This window comes from Callithrix jacchus, chromosome 4 (genome assembly GCF_049354715.1).
Source record: "Callithrix jacchus isolate 240 chromosome 4, calJac240_pri, whole genome shotgun sequence".
Classification (NCBI taxonomy): domain Eukaryota; kingdom Metazoa; phylum Chordata; class Mammalia; order Primates; family Cebidae; genus Callithrix; species Callithrix jacchus.
Window position 1 is genome coordinate 76,390,371 of NC_133505.1, and position 22,861 is coordinate 76,413,231.

The 22,861-nt window shown below is 37.3% G+C and overlaps 2 protein-coding genes across 4 annotated transcripts in view; one reads left to right on the forward strand and one right to left on the reverse strand.

Annotated features, from left to right (window-relative positions):
• Positions 1-2,415, reverse strand: part of LOC128931787 (uncharacterized) — an 82,244-nt gene extending 79,829 nt beyond the window's left edge. For both annotated transcript variants that reach the window (XM_078369510.1, XM_078369509.1), the window contains exon 1: positions 1,731-2,415. In XM_078369510.1, coding sequence (XP_078225636.1) covers positions 1,731-2,170 — 440 coding nt within the window. In that variant the 5' untranslated portion in view covers positions 2,171-2,415. The remainder of the gene's footprint in view (positions 1-1,730) is intronic.
• On the forward strand, positions 2,119-22,134 carry OGFRL1 (opioid growth factor receptor like 1). Of its 2 annotated transcripts, none has more exons than XM_008994653.5 (7): positions 2,119-2,478; positions 6,521-6,610; positions 6,759-6,840; positions 9,487-9,565; positions 9,665-9,731; positions 9,845-9,990; positions 14,811-22,134. In XM_008994653.5, the coding sequence occupies exons 1-7, from the start codon at positions 2,245-2,247 to the stop codon at positions 15,469-15,471; spliced, it is 1,359 nt and encodes a 452-aa protein (XP_008992901.1). In that variant the 5' UTR covers positions 2,119-2,244; the 3' UTR covers positions 15,472-22,134. The 2 variants fall into 2 exon arrangements, with proteins under 2 accessions (XP_008992901.1, XP_002746756.1); XM_002746710.6 differs by having other exon boundaries at positions 6,762-6,840.
• Positions 22,135-22,861: the final 727 nt, after the last annotated feature.

Below are 22,861 nucleotides of genomic sequence, written 5' to 3' on the forward strand. Positions count from 1 at the left end.
GAACATATGGCCAACTTTAATCTACATACACCTAGACCAACTGATGAAGCATCTGGAACACAACAACTATCCATAGACTCTCTACATCAACAATCTTGGAACACTTAAGCCTGGATAGACAATGTCTACTTCTGCAAGGTGTTCTGGTCTTCTGCCAATGGAAAATCAATCAAATCCCCAGCTTTGAGCAGTGGACCCATACGTGGCTGCCCCACATCTTCTTCTACTAAGCCATGATGACCAAAAAGTTTTTGTTTGTTTTTTTAAAGAGTCTCACTCTATCACCCAGGCTGGAGTGCAGTGGCCCGATCTCACTCACTGCAACCTCTGCCTCCCAGGTTCTAGACATTCTCACACCTTAGCCTCCCGAATAGCTGGAATTACAGGCACCTGCCACTAAACCAGGCTAATTTTTATATTTTGTGGAGATGGGGTTTCTCCATGTTGGCCAGGCTGGTCTTGAACTCCTGACCTCAGCTGATCTGCCTGCCTCGGCCTCCCAAAGTGTTGGGATTACGGGCATGAGCCACTGCACCCAGCCAAAAAAGTCTTTTTGTGCATCCTGTGTCTATTTATTAGTTCCAGAACTTTTCCCAGTCATAGGATCACAGAAGGTCAGAGCTTGGAAGGGACCGCAGAAATAAAGTCTGATTTCATTTTACAGATGAGGAAGTTTAGGTTCATGTGACCTAAAGTCAGAAACTGATTAGTGACAGAGCCACAGCCTAGATCTCCTGTTGCAATGCATGAAGAGCTTAGGTAATCCTGATTTATCCATGGAATAGGCAGCCTATTTGCCTGATTCTTCTCTTAGGAACAGTCCATCTACCATGATTTGCCTTCCTACTTCATCATGAAGCATTTAAAAAGAAACTATTCATTCCAAGTTCAACAGTTTATTCAAGTATCTAGCTCATTTTTTCTCAGTTCATATTTAACAAATGTTTACTGAGCCTCCACGAAGTTGACAGCACTGTCCCTCGCACCAGCCCATGCAGCTGAACAAATTCAGACACACTTTCAGATGGGGACTGCCTGCAAAGAGGCTTCCCTTCTAGTTAGAAAGTCAGAAGGTACATTTCGCAATAGTCACTTTACTCTAGGTCACATATTTGATTATGCTACTTTATCTTTAAGAACCTCTCTAGGCTGGGCGCAGTGTCTCACACCTATAATTCCAGCTACTCTGGAGGCTGAAGCAGAAGATTCCCTTGAAACCAGGAGGCGGAGGTTGCAGCAAACCGAGATCCCGTCTCTGCACTCCAGCTTGGGCAACAGCGAAAGACTCAGTCTCAAAAAAAAAAAAAAAAAAAGGAAAAAAGTACTTCTGTAACACAGTTCCCTATTCTCCTTTGTTTGCAGAACAGACCAAAGGGCCAAAGCTTCTTCCCTTAGAAACAGCCCATCCATCTGTTCAAGGATTCCGAGATTTTTGCCTATTCAGAGCATCAATTTGGAATGGGTGTAAGACTACTCACAAATCAATGTGATGGTTCAGTTGTTACTGTTTCTTTTGTTTCACCAGACGTTTGCTCATTAGATGAGGTGACTGATAGCTCTGACTTTCTAGACCACAAGGACTCTAAGTGGCTGCCGTAAGTACAGTCCTGGCAGCTGGGATTTCCTGTTTACATGGTGCCCAGGCACCATTAGCTTTTGTCTTCTGCTGCAGCTAATGTGTCTTTCTCGTGGGGGAGGGGTAAGGAGAGGGGGAGTGGGACAGGACCCACCTCTGACAGTGACACCTCCTCGACATCACGTCCATGCTGGTACTCAGCTCCCAGAACTGGCGGGATCCCTCTTCCCGCTCAGCTGGGAGATGCCCCAGACAGGCATTCCTGGCTCTGGGCGGCCAGGGTAACAGCCCACCCCCATCCACTCCGGGGACCACCAGGGGCCGCGTGAAGGCAGATGTTCTGTGGAGAAACGTGGAAGTGAGGGGGCACCCAGGGCCGGCGGCTGCAGTTGGCTCTCCCGTGGGCTCTGGGCCGGAGCCGCTCCCGCCCGTGGGGAGGAGAAGGAGCCGGATGGGCGGGTTTAGGCGCGCGTGGCGGCGGGTCCCGGGGCCGCCGGCTCCTCCCCGCGAGGGTGCCTGTCCGCCGCTCGCCGCGCTGAGGCAGTGCGGGGCGGGCGCGCCTAGGCTGCCGCCCAGCGCCCTCGCCGCGGCCATGCCCGGGCCCTAGCGCGCCTGCCGCAGCCCGCGCCCCGCAGCCCCGCAGCCCCGCGCCCGCCGCTGCCTCTTCAATGGGCAACCTGCTGGGCGGGGTCAGCTTCCGCGAGCCCACCACCGTGGAGGACTGCGACTCCACCTGGCAGACCGACTCGGAGCCTGAGCCCGAGGACCCAGGGCCGGGCGGCGGCAGCGAGGGCCCGGGGCAGGAGCCCGAGCAGCCCGCGCAGCCCCCGGAGCGAGCCGGCGGGCGGCCCAGTGCCAGCCCCGCGCCGGACGAGGATGCCGAGGCGGCAGGCGCCGAGCAGGTACGCGGCCCAGCGGTGGCCTCGGGTCGGGTTGGCTCGGGCCGGGGTGCCCCAGACAGGGGTGAGCGCCAAGCCGCCCTCGCACGCGGAGGACAGGGGCACCCGGGGGCTGCTCGCCTCTGAGACCCGGCCCCTCCGCGCCGCGCCTGACCCGCCTGGCGGTGGAGCCCGGGGGCCTGCCGGAGCCGCCCACTGCCAGCCTGGGGCCTGGCCGAGGGCACGGCGGGGAAGTCCCTCAAGGCAGAACCCAACTTGAATGGGTATTTTCTTTGCCTCTGCAGCGCAGCTGGGTTATGCAAAGGTGGGGTGGGAGGAACCTGTCTAAAAATAGAGGATTGTGACAACCCCTCTAGTGAGTGTTATTGGGAGAAAAAAAAATTACTCAGAGTAAGATGGGGCTACAGGAGCAGGCAGCCAGTGCTCTCCCCCTACAGTGAAGGCTAAGCCATCGGAAGTGTAGACGGCACGGGTCTGAGATTCATACGTCACTAATCTGCCCAACTCACACCTTTCAACCTAGGATTCAGGGCACTCTTCATGAATCTTATTTTCACCAGAAAACTTGTTGATCCAACTGTGCTTGAACCATTTGACTAATACAGCTTGGAGACGTTAGTCAAACGATAAATAACCCCCTTAATCTCTGATGGACTGAAAATAATCAGGAACTTTTTTAAAGGAGGAAATATATAGCCGACCCTCAGAAGAAGCGTGTACATCCTTGAGGTGGTTCAGGTTTGCCGCTCCGCATTAGGACCTTCTCTTTATCAGCTATGGGCAATCCAGATTGAGAAAACGGAATCCAAAGTCCAATGTGACCACAGGGTTTTGGGGGAATCATTACCTCAATATTACAGCTAATGCTGCCTCAACAGTCTTGATGAACAACTCTGTTTATGATTTGCTCCTTACCTAAGTGAAGTCTTAGTGCAGGCTCTGTGCTAAACGTGCTATTTAAATGAACTACAATTTTGGGGTGGGAGTTTGCTGTGTGGTCTCCATTTTAGAGAAAACTGAGGCTTAGAGAGAAAAGAAAACTTGCCCAAGATCATTGAGGGAGAGGACGATGCAAACCTAAGTCTATCATTAATATTCAGAGCCTTGGACTTGTGGAATTGTGAATTTCCATCTGCCCCTGTGTCTGGTTTGCTGCTGTTGTTTTGCATTGCTAATTCAATCTTATTAAATTATTAGATGCTGCATTCTCATGTTTTTCCCTTCCATTTGTCTCCCAGTTAAGTAACCTCCTACAGAAATTTGGGATATCAAAAAATTCCAGCTAAAATTCAATCCTATTAACGAGGTCCATCTATATAGTACTTTTTAATAATGTTTCAGTCAGTTAATTGCAACTCCAGTAACTAGTACACTACACCAGCCCTCCCTATTCCTGTTTAATGATTAATTTTTCTTGTTAGTATCAACATCTGACTTCCAAAAATATCTGCTTTTCAATTTTGCCTTTTGACTTTCAACCCCATTTGTTACCTCTTCCTTAGAGTCAATCTACTTGCAGGTAATACTGGAGCTACTTTTAAAGCGTATCCCAGACGGACTCCTTCACACTGCTTCCATTGCATCATCCTAGTCCCTCTGAATATTGGACAAATGATGGTGACATTAATGAAGACAGGGAAGTCTAGGATGAATGTAGCTTTAGAGGTTAAGTCAAAGATTCTCTTGAGTTTGATATCCTATTAGACATCCAAGTGGAGTTGTTGGATAGTTAATTATTTGTTGGGTAGTTACATTACATCTATGAAAGGAGACTTAGTCCAGGGCAAGAGTCCTCAGCATCTGAGATCAATGGTATTTAAAGTCATGGGAAGATAAGGGGTTATCAAAGAATGATGAGGAATGAGGGCCCTGGGCACTCCTCCATTTAGAGGGTATGAAGGGGAGGAGGAGCCAAAAAAAGGAGGCTGACAAAGGCCCAATGAGACAGGAAATAAACTAAGACAGTATAGTATCCTGTAAGCCAAATACAGTGTTTCAGGAAGGAAGGATGCTTTAATTGGCCCAATGCTGTTGGGAGGTCGCCTGAGGTGAACATTAAGAAATGGTTTGGCAAGATGGAGATTTATTGGTGAAGTTCACAAGAACTATTTTGTTGGAGTGCTGAGGACAAAAGCCTGATTGAGGTGGGTCATGGGAAATTGGGAAAATAAGAGAAGGAGACAGAAAGTCTGGGCAATTCTTTGGTGGTGATCTATAAGAAAGGAGCAGATATATGGATCTGTAATTGAGGATAGACTTGTGTCAAGGAAGGTTTTGTATGTTTAAGATTAGAGATACTACAGCATGTTTAAGATCCAGAAGAGAGGGAAATTTTGATGATCCAGGGAAGAGGAACAATATGTTGTTGAACAACGGAATCCTTATTTGAGCAGGTGAAAGAGGTCTGGGTAGAAAGTCCAGAGGGAATAGGGGTTTTAGGAGCAGGAGCAGATGCTGGCAAGACAGTCATTCTTACGATAATCCTGAGAAATAGTTGAGCATGAGTCATTATCTTTATTTCACAGATGATAAAACTAAGATTCACCTAAATGATTTGCTTAAGGCCTCACAAATATGAAGTAGCAGAGTTAAGATTCCTCGTCTTCTGACTTCAAGTCTTGGGTTACTGCTACTACACCAAGGTTCCCATACATCCTTCATTTTTATTGTGACTGAGATTGATTCAGACTTGTACTTGGAACCTACAGCCTGGAATTCTTGTTCTTCCACTGTCACTGGACTCTGGGTGGTGTTCAACTTCTCTAAGCCCCGATACCTTGTTTCTAAGATGGAGACACGTAACTTGTCAGTCAGGTGTGTTTGAATCAAATTAAATAATATACAAGTAAGTGCTTTGTAAATGGAGAATGCTTTATACAAATGTAGAATGATACATATGGTTGTAGTTGAGGCTAAATAGATTCAGAAACTTGCTAGGCAGAGCTATTTTGAAACGTGTGGCAAGGACCAGAAATCAAGCTTTTCCTTGCTTATGTAACATGACAGAGTAACTAATGTTAAGCATCAGAAGATTTGGTGTTGAAGTAACTCCGTACTTATAGTAATAGTGAGAATCACCCACCTCAAAACTGTGTGAAAATTACTTAGAGGATGCCAGTCTGTCAACACAGATGGAGGACAGGCATTGAGGAGAAAACAATTTGGGGCAAAGCTTTTAATGACTCTTAAAGGTCTAAAGTTTTTCTTTTTCGTCATTGTCATCAGCATTTTCTCATACATCATAATAGTATATATAGGGAATGCAAATCGATTATATTAACCTGCATCTTATACAGGGAATGCAAATTGATTATATTAACCTGCATCTTATACTTTAACAATACTTCATGGTGATAGAAATTTTGCTTAGAGTTTAAATAGTATGAGTAAACTACCACATGTAAGTTATTTCAGTTGGACATCATTTTATTTGAAAGCATTTTATTGCTTCGTGTGTATATATTTTAAATGTTTATATCACATGATTATTCATGCCTTTGCGTATTTGTCATGGTGTTTGTTATAAAGGATGGAGTTTAGAAAGCTAGTTTTGAAATCCTTTCTTGTCATAAATGTTACTTGACTTTCAAGTACAGCTAAATGTTGCAAATTTAATGACAATTTTCTTTGTAGAACTGATTTAGTATCTTAACACATTCTTAGTATTTTGTAAAATATTCTAAAATAAGTTTTATCATAGAATCACTTGGACAGTCATTTGGTAAATGTCCTGAATTCCTTTTAGAGTTCTCTTTCTGATGGATATTGATCCATAACATTGGCCTCTATAGGTTTTTGGTTAATAATAAAGTGGTTTATTCAGTAATATATCTTAGGACAAATGTTGTTGGTTAAATAAACAAAATAGGATGCTAATATAACTAGTAAGCATTATTAAAGGAACATTTATAATATTTATCAGTTTGGACAGATTGACCATTTCTAGGCTTTCTTTTTGGATCTTCATTATTTTGTTTGTTCTAGAAATTTCTTGCTGAAATTGTCTTGCATCAACATGTAAATGGAGTTTCACTTTTTATTTCAGGGTGATGATTCCACTGAAGCAACAACGGCCAAACCAAAGAGAAGTTTTTATGCTGCGAGGGATTTGTACAAGTACCGACACCAGTACCCAGTAAGAGTATAGAGTATTATTTTCTAAAATGTAAACTGTTTTCCTTCTGTTTTTAAGTGTATGGTGCCACTGAGAAAACATGCATGAAGGGTCCTTATATCTTTACTATATTTCTATGTTCTGGAGATTGATTTATTTTTTTCTCTAGCAGAACTTCAAAGATATCCGATATCAAAATGACTTGAGCAATCTTCGTTTTTATAAGAATAAAATTCCATTCAAGCCAGATGGTGAGTAACATATACTTGGTAAATTGCATTAAATAATCATATTCACTTGGTTTATTTTGTGGTTTATTTCATAGATTGGATTTACTTTGCTCTGCAGTCTAATGTGTTCCCTGTGTCCTAGATCATAGGTCTGTGAGCATGCACTTGGTAAATTCTGGAAGAGCTACAGATACCTTCCTACCACTTGTTTACATTGCTATTATCTGAAAGACAGTAGGGACAATCTTTATCAAAGGAAAAGAGAGGAGATATATAGAACCATAGAATTTTAGGTTATTAAGGAACATTGGAGAAGATCAAATTCAGCTTTCTCATCTCAAAGATTAGGTCACTAGGACTTAAAGCTTAGATGACTGACTTGCATGTCACTCAGTTGCAGGTTCCAGAGTCCACTGTTCTTTCCATTGTGCCGTAGCTGAAAATTATTGAGAATGTGATTGTAAACTGCTGTTTTTATTTAGAATTATCTTTCCTGTCAGTTTTCAGATTCAGGTTATCAGTAATCTATAGCAATCCCTGTTTGAAGTTCCAATATTATGGGAAAGGAATGGCAGATACAGTAGATCTCCAGCCTGCTCTGGCAAATACACTTGTCTCCTTCCCAAACTCTGTAATTGCCCTCATAGGATCTCTTCCAAACCCATAGTGAAAAGATGCAGCTGCTATGGTAAGAGACCACAACATCACATATTTCACTGAGGCATCATGCTGTGGTTCATGGTGGTCATCCTAATTTTATCCAGGTCACTCCCGCAAAGCTGGCTTCTCTCCCAAGAGCTTTTTTCTGTGTGAAGTGGTCAGACTACCCTGGCTTCTGCTATTTGCTCTCAGTGGAAACTGAGCCAGTTTCATGGCAATGTGAGTCATGGAATGAAGGTGATAGATTGCAAGGCTTTTAAGTGGCAGGACCTTGCATTCTTTGGTGAACTAACTCGAGGCAAGAGGTCTAAAGCCTGGATGGAGTTTGGGCAGAGGGAGTCCCAGTACTGTGTACTCACAGACCTACCAGTTGGGAGTTAATATTTGAGAACATTGCTGACATGACCAGATCTATTTGTCTTCAACTTTCTGGTGTTTCAAAAGTCTGCTGTGATTTGGAGGGACACCTCTGGATAAAATTGCACAGTTGTATTTACTAATGATAGAAATGTGCTGATTTACCAATGGAAAAATATTGATTATTCATTTTGTTAGGACTAGGGTAGGAAAATCTTTGGAAGAAATGCAATGATAGATTGTTGATTTGAGTCTGATGTAAATTGTATACAATTTACTGAAAAGAATACCTTTAAGTATTAAAAAATATTGAACATAAAACTATAATATTTAACTTTGTTTTATCTACTAGGGAATTTATTTTTTAAGCTAATATTTTTGGTAATCTTTATTACAAAGTTTGTTTTGAAATCTTATATGATTGGTGGGGGTCAGAAGTTTTTAAGTCATATAAAATATTATTCTAGTTTATAAATTATATCAACTCACTTTCCTCCCTAGTACACACACACACACACACACACACACACTACTTGCAGTAATCATCATCTTGCAATGGTCTATTTGACTTATCAGGCAAGAGGAGTCGTAGTTGGAAAGGAAAACAAATGGAAAATTTGAGGAATGGTTTCAACCTGCCAATAAAGCCAACAATATGATTCAAAACAACTTTTTACCAAATCTTTTCAGAGTGGACCTCTACTGTAAACTGGTGATCTCTGGAGGAAACAAGAATGAGATGAGTTATGTTTGGAGAAATATTATATTGCTGTGTTTTTTCTATAAGATTGACTAAATGGCTAGTCAATTGTAAAGACCTTGACAGACTTAGGAACTAGGAGGATTTTGTTTTTGTGAGTTCTTGTAGGGGAAGAATGGACAGGGTGAAAAGGGCTTACTTCTTAGAACCAGAAAAACCTATGTTCTACTCCAAGATTTACTTTAATAGTGTGTGACTTTGAACAAATCGCCCAGTTTCTTCATTATTAAAATTAGGATCATAACACTGGGAGCTTTCTGTCAAGACTAAGCTTGATAATGTACACTGTGTGATATGGGCACAGCACATAGTAAGCACTTAAAACTTTTTTCTACATTTTTCTTTTCTCCCTTTCCTTCTCCTTTGTTTTCTCCTCCTTTCTTTTCCCTTTCCACTCCCGTCTTTCTTTTCCCCTAGGTATCATTTCATTTTGATCCAATCTAGCCTTTAAAGAACTATGTAACTCCTAGGCAGGGATTGGCAAACTTTTTCTAATAGGGGCAAATAGTAAATATGTTAGGCTTTGGGGGACATTGGGTCTATATTGCAACTATGCATCTCTGCTATTGGCCACAGACAGGACATAATTGAGAATGGCTATATTTCAATAAACTTTATTTACAAAACACCTAGCAGGCCACAGTTTGCCAACCCCTGTTTTTGAGTATATTGCCCAACAGAACCTTCGGCAATTTGAAGTGCCATTTTTAAAAAATTAGATTTATTATATAACTGAGTATATTGGCATAGGGTATTCATCTTTTAGAAGCATTTTTCTTGTGTGCTACTATTAAATTTAAACAAGTTTAATATAAAACTCTAATTCAAATTTTAAAATGTCTTCACAATGTTTTAAATGTCTGGTTCATTTTTAAATATTTACTATTTAGGTGTTTACATTGAAGAAGTTCTAAATAAATGGAAAGGAGATTATGAAAAACTGGAGCACAACCACACTTACATTCAATGGTCAGTTACATATTATCTGTCTTGAACCATGTCCTATTTAATCATTTATGTTTTCCAGACAATGTTAATCGAAAAATTTTATTTTTTTTTAAAAAATAGGCTTTTCCCCCTGAGAGAACAAGGCTTGAACTTTTATGCTAAAGAACTAACTACATATGAAATTGAGGTAATGCAAGCTCATTTCATTTTATACAAGGTGGCCAAATAATACTGCTGTTTTACTGTCCTTGTAGCTATTGCATCATTTCAGCTGACATTTTTTTTTCGTTTTTTTATTAGGAATTCAAAAAAACAAAAGAAGCAATTAGAAGATTCCTCCTGGCTTATAAAATGATGCTAGAATTTTTTGGAATAAAACTGACTGATAAAATTGGAAATGTTGCTCGGGCTGTTAACTGGCAGGAAAGATTTCAGCATCTGAATGAGTAAGTAAAGCCCCTGTGATAAATCAGGGGCCAGCACAATTGTTTTCCCTTGGTCAGACTTCTCTGTGAAACATAGGAACATCTAGCACCTGAGATGGGCCCAGGAATTTGGATTCAAAAGCTAGTCTGAAATGCATTACAATCCTGTACCATATTCTAAAAAACAAAACGACAGCAAAAAGGAACAAAATTCTAGGTAGAAACACAGCTACTCAGCTTCAGATCTGTTTCTCCCTGAAACCTTCCTACTGCCCACAGCCAAATATTGCCTGTCTCCCTCTTCCTTATGCCACATTTTTTTTTTGTAGTTTATTGTTATTGCTTGTGTACAATTTTGTGTATCCCTTCTTGTAGGCTATAAGCTTTGTGGGGCACAACCTGTTTCTAAGCATAATGCTTTCTTAGATTAAATTCATGAATGGAGCCTATGATGCGTAAAAATCATTTTAGAAGAATGAGATGGGCCAGTACTTTTTCTAAAACGGAAAATTACACTTGTCTTTTCACTGTTAGTTAAAGCAAAAACTCATTTTTGGTTAAAATTTTCTGCATAAGTTTTGCAATTTATTAACAGTTTATTTGGAATTCTTTTGCTGTATACATTTGCTTGGATGTTTATAACTTTTATTAATACTCATAACCAAATTTTATTTTTCTTAGTATTTTCTTCATGTGCAAACTGTCCGTTTTTCATTTTAATTATATTTAAATTTTAACTAATTAATTACAGTTACATTTAAACTAATTATAGTTTAATGATTTATCAATGCTGGCCTATGTAGGCACCAGCTTTAAAGTACTTTTAAGCATATTATATAATTAGCTAAACTGAGCAAGTACTGAGAACAAAAAAATTATAACCTAAGCAGTTTTTCTTTGGCCACAACAATCTGAGTTTTGTGCATCAGTTAACTAATTTTTCTGTGTGTTTTTATAGATTGCTTTGGTAAAATGGGTATAAATATTAATGTTAAGCCTTTTTACTTTATTACTTATAATCAATGATATTAAAATGGTAGTTTGTACTAATATACTAAACATATGGGCATAAAGCTTTATATTCCTGACTAGAGACCCATTAACTCATAACTCAAGTTAAATTTGACTTAAATTTATATAAATAGGGCACTTAAAGCATAAGTAAATATACCTCTACCTAAGCAATGCAGGTAGCTCTGGGCAAAGTTTCTAAGCACTTACATTACACTGTGAAAGAACTGTATGCAGGCAGATTGTTGACATGAAAGACAACAAAAGGAAGAGTAAATCTTTTGAAAGGATTCGATAGTACTTTATCTTTCATGTATTGAACAACTATCATTTTAGAGACTCACCTCAAGCTTATTTTTGATTGGAATAGGAATCTTGCATAGTAAATTTTTGTGGAATGAATAAATGATGAACAAAGTATGGTCTTCAGCTTAAGTCTGAGTTTTTTTGTCGTATCTGATTTATAGGTGGAAAGTTGTTTTTTTTTTTTTTTTTTTTTTTTGAGACGGAATCTCGCTCTGTTTTCTAGGCTGGAGTGCAGTGGTGCGATCTTGGCTCACTGTAACGTCCACCTCCCGGGTTCAAGCAATTCTCCTGCCTCAGCCTCCTCAGTAGCCAGGATTACAGGTGTCTGCCACTATGCCTGGCTAATTTTTGTATTTTTAGTAGAGACAGGGCTTTACCATGTTACTCAGAGTGGTCTCGAACTCTTTACCTCAGGTGATCTGCCCGCCTCAGCCTCCCAAAGTGCTAGGATTACAGGCATAAGCTACCATGCATGGCCACACAGTCTCTTTTTAAGCCTGTAATTAAACAGTTTCCAGGCTTGAGGCAGGGGAGGGAGCCTGAACTAACAGTCACTTCTCACTCCTCTGCCCCATCCTCTCTACCACCTATACCCTTTTTCCTTTATGTATTGCATAGAGCTTTTCCAGCTGTGAATTAACCGCCTTAGAATCTGCCAGAAAACACATTTCTTCTCTAGTTTAGTTGCAAAAAAACCTTTATTGGCTAGATTTGAACAAATGATAGAGGATTCTATGAAAACATCTATTCTATTTTCTTCAATTTGGTCCTTTTCTGACTTATTCTTAAATGTCATATCTTATTTGTATTTGAATGTGTATAGCATCTTGAGGAGTTTAGAGTAGGCAGGGAACTCAATATATTTATAGTAGCTAAGCAGAGGAAAAATATTGAATCAAAGTGAAATAAAATAACATTGAGTGAAAAGTGACCTTTACTAAAAGAGGCAAAATATTTTCAAACATCAGAGTACAAATATATGGACCAACCACTAAGATGTGTTTTCAATTTTGTTTGTAATCAACTTGGATTACTGAGCCATATTTAGACCCTGGGATGCCCTCTAACTTATTTTCTATTTCCTGGTTCTCACCTTGTATGTCTTCTCTCTTTACCTACCTACCTACCTAGTTTTCCTGCAATTTCTACACTATTTGCTACTCTTAACCTCTATCTGGAACCCCAGCTTCTTTATTTTGCCTATTTTACAACCCTAAGATAGTTTATACACTGTAAGGGTTTTAGCCACTCTTCTCTATACCATTTGTGACATTACAAATCACACTGAAACACCCAGTTGCTTTATTTTGTAGTTTTGTTCCAGGATCCTCATCATCATTTTTTAACCCAAGTTTTTGACCTTTTATACTGTTGTGTAAGTATTTTTAATTGAAGAACATATAGATATAATAAATACGTACAGAAACTTGAACTTGAGCATTCATCTAGGATTGGCTATATAAAACTGAGCTGGTTGCAAATATAGTAAATTTTGTTTAGTCATAGAGCTCCTTTTTTAAAAAATAAAAATCTTCTACCTTTCTATACATCTTTTTCTGATAGACATATGAAGCAGATATTGCCCAAGGGTTTTGTCACTAAGTTTTTAGAGTATGCAAACTCTGTAGGTTTGTAACAACTAAGTTGCTCCTGCTGTTAGTGACACATTGTCTTAATTTTACCCAAATTTATATTGTCTCGAGTGTTACTTCCTATTTAAAAATGCAGATGTATAAAACTGAGACATCTGTGCTATATTTTACCCTCTGGGCTTCAGAGTTGAATGTTAAGACAGTAATTTAGTGAACATCAGAAAATGGAAGATGATGAACTGTTGGGCTTAGCTTTTCCAGGGTTTGGTTTGTGTGAATCATTAAGGTTTTCGTTTTGTCCAAAGAAATTTTCTCATCAAAATGTAAGACCACAGAACCTTACCCTCTCATCCCTTAATGCATCACCATCTTTCTTCTGCCTTCAAGTAATTTGCTAATTATTTCTAAGTAAAATCTTTAAGCATTTTTGGAAGGTAGGACAGGTATATATAATGTTTGTAGAAAGTTCCATGTCTGAGGTATGCAGTGGGCTTGTTAAGTGATGGTTATGGTTATGTGACAATACTGGGTAAATAAATTTCTGGGCTGTTGAGAACACCTATGATTAATACACGTAGCTCATGATTCTTTTAGAATTTGTCCAGGCATGTGTAATAAAGATTGAGCTGAGTGAAGTTGGGAAGTTACATCATGAATTGTGACAATAGATTTGGAAAACATTCATCCAGTAATGGCATTAGTTTTGCGATAGAGAGGAAAGATGTTAGGTTAATCTAGAGAAGAATATCAGATAGGGAAAGAGGAGGAGAGAACTACCAGGGTTTGAAGAAAATTAGGTTAAGTTGGGATAGGTACTAATATGGTGGTCCTTAATACCATATCTTTAAATAATACTAATAGTTTAAAAAAGTATCTAGTACTTACTAGGTTCTAGATAGTCAGCATGTGTATCATCTCATTTGATTCTTATAACAGTCCAGTAAATTGTGGGTCATTTTCCCCATCTGACCGATGAGGATATTGCGATTTAGAGAAACATAGTTTCACTTAGCTGCTAAGTTACAGAGCCAGGGTATGAATTCAGGTTAGACTCTGAAGCCCATGTTCTTAACTGTTAAACTATGTTCTGCTAAATACGTCAGTTTTGTATCCTTCATCAGAACTGTTTTAGCAAAGTAGAGTGTTTCTTGCTGCTGTGCTTGTCAGTGGCTTATATGGTAGATTTTGAAGGTCAGCTGGCATTTTAAATTGCACCAGTAAGCTGTTAGCTAATGTGTTTATGTATAGCAATGGTTACCTGTGATGAGTACAGTATATTGATGTTGGTACAAATAAATGCTGTGTTAGATCATCTTCAGTGTATTTTCAGTAATAAACAATTCAACAGTGGTAATAAGTTTAAACCTAAGTATTTTTCTAATATGAAGAACTCAATAGGCAAGGGAAGTTTATTTTACACGTTTGACTTTCACATAGATTGACATTACATTGTGGCATAAGGCTTTAATATCTACTGGTTTATTCTTAATGATATCTAATATGGCTTTAAAAAGTCATTACATGGCATATTTCATAGCTTACATTTCCATAAAAAATATTTTCCCGCCGGGCACGGTAGCTCACGCCTGTAATCCCAGCACTTTGGGAGTCCGAGGCGGGTGGATCATGAGGTCAAGAGATCGAGACCATCCTGGTCGAAATGGTGAAACCCCGTCTCTACTAAAGATACAAAAAATTAGCTGGACATGGTGGTGCGTGCCTGTAATCCCAGCTACTCGGGAGGCTGAGGCAGGAGAATTGCCTGAACCCAGGAGGCGGAAGTTGCCGTGAGCCGAGATCGTGCCATTGCACTCCAGCCTGGGTAATGAGCGAAACTCCGTCTCAAAAAAAATTTTTTTCCCAATAGTTTTTATTCTTCTGCTTTCCTACACCGGATATGCCCCATTCATTTTATTCAATCTTCTCTTCCAGGTCCCAGCACAACTATTTAAGAATCACTCGTATTCTTAAAAGCCTTGGTGAGCTTGGATATGAAAGTTTTAAATCTCCTCTTGTAAAATTTATTCTTCATGAAGCTCTTGTGGAAAATACTATTCCCAATATTAAGCAGAGTGCTCTAGAGTATTTTGTTTATACAATTAGAGACAGAAGAGAAAGGAGAAAGCTCCTGCGGTTTGCCCAGAAACACTACACGCCTTCAGAGAACTTTATCTGGGGACCGCCTAGAAAAGAACAGTTGGAGGGAAGCAAAGCCCAGAAAATGTCTTCCCCTCTCGCCTCCAGTCACAACAGTCAAACTTCTATGCACAAAAAAGCCAAGGACTCCAAAAATTCCTCCTCAGCTGTTCATTTAAATAGCAAAACAGCTGAAGAAAAAAAAGTGGCACCACAAGAGCCTGTGGAACAGACAGACAGGACCAGCCCAGAGCCCAGCAATGAAGCTGCCAAGCCAAGAAATACAGAGGACAGTAATGCTGAGAGTGTGAATTCTCAACCTGAAAAAACAGTTACAAATCCCACAGAAAAAAAGGAGAGTGCGTCTCCTGAAAATAACGAAGAAGGTGAAAATCATAACCAAGACAGTGAAAGTCCTGGAAATACAAATTGCCATGAAGTTGTACTAGTACAGTGAATCATCAGAAAACCCATAAGCCAGTTTAGGTTAGAGGAGAAAATAACGACTATCATTTATCCTAAAGAACAGAGACAAGGTCACATTTCAAATTTCAGCCATCTGTTTGTGATTTCTGTCATAAGCATTTTATTGTTGTTTTCATTTTGGATAACAATGAATTAAATATCTAATAAGGAGATTTAAGACAAGACCCAATAAATAAATGTATTCTGTAATGCTTTTAGGATGTAAATTTTCAAATTCTGTGTATACTAATTGCTTTGAAAATATTTTCAGAATATCTAGAAATTACCATGTAGTATTTTGTATACAAAATATATTCGAGAGTCTACGTGAAGAAAACCAAGAGGATAATTTCACTGGATTGCCACACCTTTACCCAATTTATGGTTTAATTTTTTTTTTTTGAGACAGTCTCACTCTGTCACCTAGGCTGGAGTGCAGTGGTGCTATCTCGGCTCATTGTAACCTCCACCTCCTGGGTTCAAGTGATTTTCCTCCCTCAGCCTCCTGAGTAGCTGGGACTACAGGCACATACCACCATGCCTGGCTAATTTTTGTATTTTTAGTAGAGATGGGGTTTCACAGTGTTGGTCAGGCTGGTCTTGAAATTTTGGCCTTGTGATCCACCTGACTTGGCCTCCCAAAGTGCTAGGATTACAGGTGTGAGCCACCATGCCTGGCCAATTATTATTGTTATTACTTTTAACAAAGAGATTGATCTTTTCAAATGTATTCAGAAACTAATTTGGATTCTTTGATTCCAGCACCTCAACGTGTTTATTTTGATATTCTGATAAGTGAAATAGATGGCCTTGTGGAGCTCTGACCTCCCCAGCTCATCTGTCAGTCCTGCTGTCCTCACCTCCTTGCCTCTTTCCATGCTTACCCTTGAGCTACAATCTTTGTCAGCTAGCATTTGTGTTTCTAGTGTAATTGGCCCTCCATATCAGAGGTTCAGCATCTGTGGATTCATCCAACCATAGAATGAAAATATTTGGGGGAAAAATTGATGTTTACATCTCTACTGCATATGTAGAGATGTAACCATCTTTTTTTGTCATTATTCCCTAAACAATATAGTATATTGTCTTTTTTTGTCATTATTCCATAAACAATACAGTATAACAACTATTGACATTATATTGTATATATTAGGTATTTTATAATTAATCTAGAAATGATTTAAAGTAATTTACCTAAGGGACTTGAGCATTCCTAGATTTTGGTAACTGCAGAGGGTCCTGGAACCAACCCCCCCATAGATATGAAGGGACAACTGTATACCTTAAGATGATCTATGTGGAAATCTACATGGAACAGAGTACCACTTTCTAATTGTATGACTTCAAGATTTTGCTATAATAAAATTTTCAGTATAAACTGCTTAAAAACAAATTTTGATTGAAAAGTTCAAGAAAAAAACTGTATTCTCTGGCCATTCCATATAGATTTGTTGGTTGATTCTGAATGTAAATGACTGAATAATTAAAAAACAAGAAGTTATTCATTTCTAAAAGGCATGCCTCTTGCACTGTGAACAAGACAGTCCCTTAAACCATGAATATGTCAGTGTTCTATGGATATAAAATTAGTAATGTTGCTTAGTCCAAATGTGCTTTTGAGAAAGTATGGTTTTGTGCATCTCAAAGTTCTCAAACTTCAAATGGAGAACAAATTTAAAAGTCCATATATGCAGCTCTAGTAAGCCCTTAATATGTTACATAGCACTGGCTAAAAACAATTTTGTTTTCTATATTATTACTATTACAAATCAAAAAAACACTGTGATAAGAACTTCAAAGCATACATAAAAATATAGTTAAAGCAATGAATAGATGAAAGATTTCTATTTTATTTCATTTAGAAAACGAAAAATTCCTTTCAACTTTTAAGAAAAGTTTAGGGAATTTGTAATATGTCCTGCTTTCATATGACATATCATTTTCTGTTGCTTCTATTGAGCCACGTTTTCTGCAGTGGATTTCTTAAAAATAATCACACTTATAGCGTGCCTCTAGAAATATGGTTTTACTGCTTTGAAGTTTACATGGAACATACCAGTTGCTTAACTCTAATTTTTATATGAAAAAATATAATTTTTATATGAATCTCAGCACTTTTGTTGTATATTGTATTCCAATTAGTATGGAACACTGTCTCATTTTTAATTCCCATAATATGCCAGTTTTGCTTTCTAGTGTTTTGTGAGTATTAGGATTTGGCAATCTGCATTTTCATTTCAGTTTGTATTTTACATGCAAGAAAAACATGGACCCTCTTATATGGTGCTCGTTGTAGCAGTGTCTCCATAGAGCTCAGTAAATAGTTTTACAAGGTTTAGAGGATGAGAGAAGGAAGACTGTCAAATTAGCCAAATTGTAGAAACACAAATAATTTAATTCAAAGTTAACTTACCGATTTTGTATACAGGATAAAGTGTTCAGACCACTTTCTAAATGCATAATACTAAAAGATTGTGACCAGATACTACAATATTAATAAAGCTAGCAGATATTAAAACCAATGAATGTAATCTGAATGACTTAGAAATTGTAGTATGTTAGAGCCCTTATGAGTAGAAATGTTTCATTTAGCAATTTAACTTTTAGAATATTATTCCCACTTAGGATTTTGATTAGATTAGACCGTAAATTTGAGAATATTTAGTCTCAAAGGGAAAACTTCCTGGCATCCATCTTAAATAGTGGTGTTTTCCCACTATGGTGTTTTTAAATGCATATTCATACGTAACTGTGTTTCTTATATTTCATCTGTAAATAATTTAATCATTCAATGGAGAACAAGGATATCATTCCTTTTGCAGATAAAAATTGTCTAGAAATTTTTTTCTATTGATAATGCTTTGTATATTAGTTTTTAAAATAAGATCTATATACATGTATTTATGTGTGTCAGATATGAAAGTTCTCTGGGTTTTGCTCCTATGTTTTGTATTTTTAAAAACTACCATATGCTTGCAGAAATTTATCAAGAAGCTGTTACAAAAAACGCAGTGAAGCATGACCAAATAGCTAGAAATATTACTGAATCTTTACAAATGTATAGTCTTTATTGTTGTACTGTGGAGTGCAAGGATACTAAATACTGGCTATTGATAAAATACGAACTTGTATTTCATGGCAAATAGATGTTATATCGCTTGATTAGTCTAGAACATTTCTAATATTTTGTGCTTTCATATATCAAAGGAGATTATGTGAAACTATTTTGAGATACTGTAAAATTACATGTAGTTATAAGATATATTTCTGTAAAGAGTTTATAACATGAGGAATATTATACCATTATACATTTTCATACTCAATCTCACAAGAAATTCAAAAGAATAATGATAAAGTAAACATATTTTCACCTCTGTCTAAATCAAGTCTAGTTATCAGCTCAAAAATTATGTTGTATCGTTTTATTTTGAATTTAGGCTTTGGGACTACTTTTTTCCAGCTTCAATGAGAAAATAAGATCTACAACTCAGGAGTTACTAGGGAAGTTCAAGTACTTTTCTGCCAAGTATTAAAAATATAAACATATGAAAATGCCATAATGCCTGTCATAGTCATTGCTTCCTATTTTGTCAGATAAAATTACCTTGCTTCTAGATTTTATACTTTAATCTGAGTGAAAGTATGATCTGGTGAAAAGGAAAAACAGTACAGTGTTACATCTGAGTTACTCTGAAAAATCACAGTAGTAAATGAACCTCAACAATGAGTGGTCAAAAACTGGTTTAACTAATGGGGGGATAGTATTTGGTTAATTATTTTAATATTAAATTTTCAAGTTATAGAGTTATGGTTGAGTATTCATCCATACTGAGTAATGAAACTTTTTAAAACTATAATTGGGACTCTTCTAAAGATTTTCTAATGAAAGATACAAAGGATATTCTTGATCTTGCTTGATTGTAACGGTATCTACAGGTTTTTAATGTCTGTTTGGGGTGAGGGTGATCCTCTGTTGTAGGAATGTTTTTAAGATTTCTATTTTGTTTTCCACTTAAGAAATTCCCCTCTCTCATTTGGAGTATATGTGTTAAACATAAGGTAGGTTGTATTTAGACATGCTAGAATCATTAAATGTAGGTGAAGTTGTAGAGAAAATGGCCTGGGTCAATGTAGGATCTAGAAAATTAGGAGTGTATATTTGTTGTTTTTTTAAAATTTTGTATTATTTATTACAGGAACAGATTTGTGTGGGTAAACAGTGAATACTCCCCTGCTCCTTCTGCATTCTAGTTATCCAACCCACCCAGCAGACTGTGTTCAGAGACAGAATGTTTTTAGAAATTCCTATTACTGAAATTAATAGTATAGCTATAAATATTAATGTCTGGAGGTATACAGATGTGCCTTAATGTAAATGATTTTCATTCAGAAGTTTACATTTTTACTCCATTATAAAAATCTCATCATTGGGAACTTTCCAAACCATGAATATCAGTTCTTTTGATGGAATTTGGAGACATTGCTATTTGGGACAATAGCATCAGTTCATAAAGAAGTGTACTCACCATATTACATTTATTTATGCCTTTTGTAGTTTAGCTACATACCATAATTTTCATTTTTAACATTCCTTGTTACTGCAGGTAATATTTGTTTTGCTTCTTCTTAGATGTAGATAGATACAGTAATGGAATTATATTAAAGAAATTATTAAAAATTTAATTCCAGTAGACAGTTGGAGAAATCTGAAGCTAATTTGAAAAACTTTTATGTTGTCATCTCATTAGAATCATTTTAAAAGCATTATTCTTGCATTTTTTGTAGGTTAGAGTGTTCTTTGTCATTTTTTTTTTTGTATTCTTTTGTGAAGTTTGTTTCAATTATTTGAGGAAAATAGCTTTAATCTGTTTATTTTCCTGAATTAAAGTTTTCACGTAGAGAATACAATTAGATGTTCTGTGTTATGACTCAAACTCTGGCTGGAAGTAGAGTTCAGAGAGGGAGAAGGGACAGGAATCACTGTGGGCGTCTCAGGAAAGTGCTACCAGTGCTGGGCTCCACTTCTCCCTTGGCATGATGGGTCCTCAGATCCTCCTCTGGATAATGAGGATGAAAAGGTCTAACTTCTAGGGAGGAAGAACCATCTTGGACTCCATAAACAATTTCGATGGGTATCAGTTCTCATAATATCTGCTATAATTTATTTTGTAGTTATTTAGAAACTTGTAAGCAATTGGGCACTAGTAAATTATAGTTATATTTCAATGTTTCCCGAGATCATTATTAAGCTATGAGTTTTCACCCCTATTTATTTAAAAAAGGAAAGTTGTTCATTTATAGCTATATATTAATATAAAAATTTTTATAAATGATTAAGAGAAAAAACAGTAATGATCACTTACTGTGCTAAAATACCTTTTCTAAAAATAACCTCTAGGGTTTTTCAGTTTTACTTTTTAAAGTATAGTCTGTGTAACAGTTTACATTAACTAGAGAAGTTAGATATATAATAAGCTTTAGTACTAAGACATTTACGTTCTGCACTCAAATGGACATTTTTTTTCCAGTGCTAACAGATTTTGTTTCATGTGAAGAAAAAGAAAACACAAATGAAAGTCTAGAAAAAGCAACAGAAAACTCACCACAGAAATAAAGACATAACCCTTGATAAGTTTATATAAGTGCCAGAATTATTGGAAGCAGGTAACGAATGATTTAAAAAAAAGCTTTGTTGTGGGGCATGCTTTAAGAATCAGCTCTTTGTGCCAAGGAGATCAGGTATTTGTGTGCAAACAGATCCCATTAATACTCTCATGTGAGCCATGAATTCCGCTTAATCTGCGTTGAAGCCTTCAAGTAGACTGATAGATGTAATCAAGTAATAAACTACCAAGTTTAATTTCTTTGCCTGTGTGTATGAACAGTTGGTAGTTTTACTAATAAGTTAAACTGATGGACTGGTTGCAGATAAGAGAAAGACTCAGTGATAGGTGGTTTGTGTGAGTAAAGTAACTCTTTCACTGTGTCAAGAGTTGAGAGCATATTAATTGTGTGGCATAATTGTGAGAAACAAATGGGAGCAAAAGGTTAGGTCCTTTGATGAGCATTTTCCTCCTGTTTTTAAAAAGGGCTTCAAATTGTTTCCTAAGTAAGGTAATCTTTCTTTAGTATTATCTAAGAAGAGGGACAGCAGACTGTCATTTGGAAACTATTGTGTCCCCTGTATTTTAAATATTTCAGGAAAATGGCTAAATTGTTACAAACCTGTGATTTACTTATAACAAGCTCTGATTCTCCAGTGGCCACTGGGCCTTCTCTGTGCTCTGTATTCAATTACAGTATGAATTACAGAATGCTGTGCATGTTTGTTAGTACCAATACCATGTGTATGTGGTAGAAGTTGTAACCAGTTTCTGGATCTGTATGGTATTATACTTATTTTATAATTCTGTAATCGTATGGCAGTGTTATGCCAAAAATGTATAAAGAATAGTTTGTTGCTTACTGCTGTATTTTAAAATATTGTTTCTAAAATAGAGTTCCTTTTGAGTAATTATTTTTATTAACTATTGCCAAATATATATCCTGTAAAACTAATAAAAGTCACTACATCTTAGGTAACATTTTAGCATTGTGCTAGAGTACATTATGGTGATTTTGCACGATTAAAATATTTTTAAAGAACCAGAAAAAAGTGACTTTGTTTTCCTGTCATTAAACATGTATTTTTTATGATTAACATAAGACTAACATTTTCTTTTATCCTCAAAAAAAAAAATATTGTGAAGGGTGACTCATATGAAGTTGTTTTTCTTGTACAATTTTACAGAACAGATCACATATGTAAATACTTGGATGTTTGTTATCTCTTGTGTAATCCAATTTTAGAAGTATTTTTCTTACCGATAAATGAGTATGAATAACTAATGAAGATGAAAGATGTTTTTCACTTAAATGGGCTAATATTTAAGTAGTCAAGTGTTTTATTAAGAAAAAATGCAATTGCAAGATGTGAAGATGGTGCTTTAAGAATTGCAGGACAATGTAGACAAAAATGAGGAAAAGCATAACATTTGAGCTTGGCTGCATTCTATATAAGTAGGAAAAGAAGTTGAAAGAACTAAGAATAAGTTGTAATAAGAGTGAAGTCAGACTGAGCATAACTGAGAAACTGATAGCAAATAACAGCCTCATGGTGATTGAGCATGATTTTAACTTCAGTCTTTTGTATGAATGGTTTAGTCAAGAGAGAAGTGCATACGTGCAGTCATTTTCATAAGGGAAGAATAGACACATTCTGGTAACAGAAAATAGGATTTTCTTTTCCTGACAGATTGGATGTCTGAAGATACCATAAATTCTGAAGAAAATGGAGATTCTTAGGAGAGTAATAAATAAATGCAGGACTGAGCCTGCAGTTC

Bases quoted from the DNA above. Each gene is read 5' to 3' on its own strand.
- OGFRL1 (XM_008994653.5), top strand. From the start codon at position 2,245: ATGGGCAACCTGCTGGGCGGGGTCAGCTTCCGCGAGCCCACCACCGTG. The intron at 9,566-9,664 runs GTCAGTTACATA...TTTAAAAAATAG, and splicing joins AACCACACTTACATTCAATG to GCTTTTCCCCCTGAGAGAAC. The intron at 9,732-9,844 runs GTAATGCAAGCT...TTTTTTTATTAG, and splicing joins TAACTACATATGAAATTGAG to GAATTCAAAAAAACAAAAGA.